Genomic DNA, 2,630 nt, shown 5'->3' on the forward strand with positions numbered 1-2,630 from the left:
AACATCTTTTATTTTATTTTATTTTGGAGACTGAGTCTCACTTCATCACCCTCTGTAGATCCTCTTGCCTCAGCCTCCCAAGTAGCTGGGACTACAGGTGCCAGCCACATGCCTAGCTAGTTTTTAGAGACTGGGGTCTCGCTCTTGCTCAGGTTAGTCTCAAACTCCTAAGCTCAGGTGATCCACTCACCTTGGCACAAGCCACCACAAACAGCCATCATGTAACATCTTTTATAATGAGAGCCTCTCACTCCAACCTCATTTCCCAGCCCTTCTTTCCTTGTACTTTGTGTTCTAGAATCCTGAACTACTTACTTCTACCTGAATTGAATATGCTGTGCTGTTTCAGTACCCTTTACATAAACTGTGCCATATCCACAATTATTTTCTCTTTCCTTCCTTTGTTTATCCAGTTTGTAAACTCCTATTCATCCTATAAAGGTCAACTCAGATGTCACCATCTCTTATTCCTTCCCAGCCTAGTAATTATTCATTTCCTCTTTGGTGCTCCATGACTGCAGTGTTTTATACAGGTCTATATTATAGAATTTATTATAATCATGGGACTATAACATGAGTTCCACGATGAAAGGGACCATGTCTCCTGCATCTTTATAAAAAGTTGTAGTGAAGTGCCTAGCAAATAATTAGCAATCAGTACATACTTTTATATTATATTACTTATTTATTTTTGAGACAGAGACTTGCTCTCTCTCTAGGCTGGAGGATAATGGCCTGATGATAGCTCACTGCAACCTTGAACTTCTAAACTCAAGTGATCTGCCTGCTTCAGCCTCCCAGAGTGCTAGGATTACAGTCATAAGTCACTGTGCCTAGCCCAATATACTTACTTCAAGTGATCCTCTTGCCCCAACCTTCTGCCTCTACACTCACATGGACATCTCTTCCTTACCAGGTGTGTGCCACCATACCTGGTTAATTTTTTTTTTTTTTTGGCCAGGGCTGGGTTTGAACCCGCTACCTCTGGCATATGGGGCCGGCGCCCTACCCTTCTGAGCCACAGATGCTGCCCCTTGGTTAATTTTTTTAATTTTTGTAGAGGCAGGGCCTCACTATGTTACCCAGGCTGTTTTCAAATTGCTGGCCTCAAGTGATTCTCCCACCTTGGTGTCCAGTACACATTTAAACCTACTTTGTATTGTATCCTATGTGAAAATATTAGTTATATGTCTATACCTAGTTAGATGAATATATAAATATATTTGAAAAATTTTCTTACTACAAAGCATTATATTTAAATTTAAAAAATAATCATAAAGGCTTGGTGCCTATAGCTCAGCGGCTAGGACCTGGCAGGTTCCAATCCAGCCTGGGCCTACCAAACAACAATGACAACTACAAGTAAAAAATATCTGGGTGTTGTAGCGGGCACCTGTAGTCCTAGTTACTTGGGAGGCTGATGCAAGAGAATTGCTTAAGCCCAAGAGTTTGAGGTTGCTGTGAGCTGTGACGTCATTGCACTCTACCAAGGGCAACATAGTGAGACTCTGCCTCAAAAATAAAGAATTTAAAAAATCATAAAATATTGACGATCAATAAAACTACCCAATCTCACTTGTTCATATGCAACTACTATTGACATTTCAATATAGCATCTTCCAATTCTTCTATATGTATTTGTATACCTTACTTTGATATGGAAGAGTGGGAAGAGATAAGGTAAGTCTAGGGATAAGGTTTTCTTTTGGGCTTGATTTCCAACTCATTGGACCTAGAAAAAGTAATTTCAATTCTCTGTATGGAAATAATTAGCTTGGCCTTCTTATCTTGAACAGTACTATGAGATTCTAATGGGACAATTCAAAAAGAGGAGGGACTTTGTCAATCTTGAAAATGCTATGTAATTTTATTCTTTTACAGCAATGCAGTCTTGAGGTTAAAGTATTTGCGACAGAGCCTTTACTGACCGCAGCCCAGATTTCAGGGGGCAATCTACTGAAGGTTACCTTGGAGGCTGCCTACTCTGTGCCTGAATCCTTCCTTCCAGTAGGGCCCCTGCAGAACTACATGGTTGGTTTGCAAGTTCCATCACGTGGAGAGGTACAGCTCTACTGCCAGATATTTATGTAGATTCAAACATATCTATACTCATATGGCCATCTCTTCCTTACTTGCTCAGATTTCATTCAAAGCATCACTCTGTTAATGGCTGAAATTTATTTTTTAAGCTTGAAAAATAAAGTTTTTTTCTGTTTTATATTTTGTTTTATATAAAGATTTTGTCTTTGTAATTTATATATTTATTACATATAATGCATTGAATATAATTTATATTAATAAATGTATATTTATGGTGGACAATATGTAAGACATTTAAAATGGACAGTTTTTGGTATATTTCTGCAGAGATTATTTATTTTTATGCATATACAAGGGAACTTTTTAAAAAATTCATGGAATAGGGCGACGCCTGTGGCTTAGTGCGTAGGGTGCTGGCCCCATATACCGAGGGTGACCCGGTACTGGCCAAACTGCAACAACAACAACAAAAAATAGCCAGGCATTGTGGCAGGCGCCTGTAGTCTCAGCTACTCGGAAGGCTGAGGCAAGAGAATTGCCTAAGCCCAGGAGTTGGAGGTTGCTGTGAGCTATGTGACACCACAGCACAC

The 2,630-nt window shown here is 39.5% G+C and overlaps 1 protein-coding gene across 3 annotated transcripts in view; it reads left to right on the forward strand.

The window, feature by feature from the left end:
• The window catches only part of CFAP70 (cilia and flagella associated protein 70), a 103,097-nt gene that overhangs the window by 23,088 nt on the left and 77,379 nt on the right, over positions 1-2,630 (forward strand). For 2 of the 3 annotated variants that reach the window (XM_023509566.1, XM_003783561.3), the window contains one exon: positions 1,882-2,061. In XM_023509566.1, coding sequence (XP_023365334.1) covers positions 2,029-2,061 — 33 coding nt within the window. In that variant the 5' untranslated portion in view covers positions 1,882-2,028. The remainder of the gene's footprint in view (positions 1-1,881; positions 2,062-2,630) is intronic. The other variant, XM_023509565.1, reaches the window with a different exon arrangement.

Source organism: Otolemur garnettii, unplaced genomic scaffold (genome assembly GCF_000181295.1).
Source record: "Otolemur garnettii isolate 467f Iridium unplaced genomic scaffold, OtoGar3 scaffold00008, whole genome shotgun sequence".
NCBI lineage: Eukaryota > Metazoa > Chordata > Mammalia > Primates > Galagidae > Otolemur > Otolemur garnettii.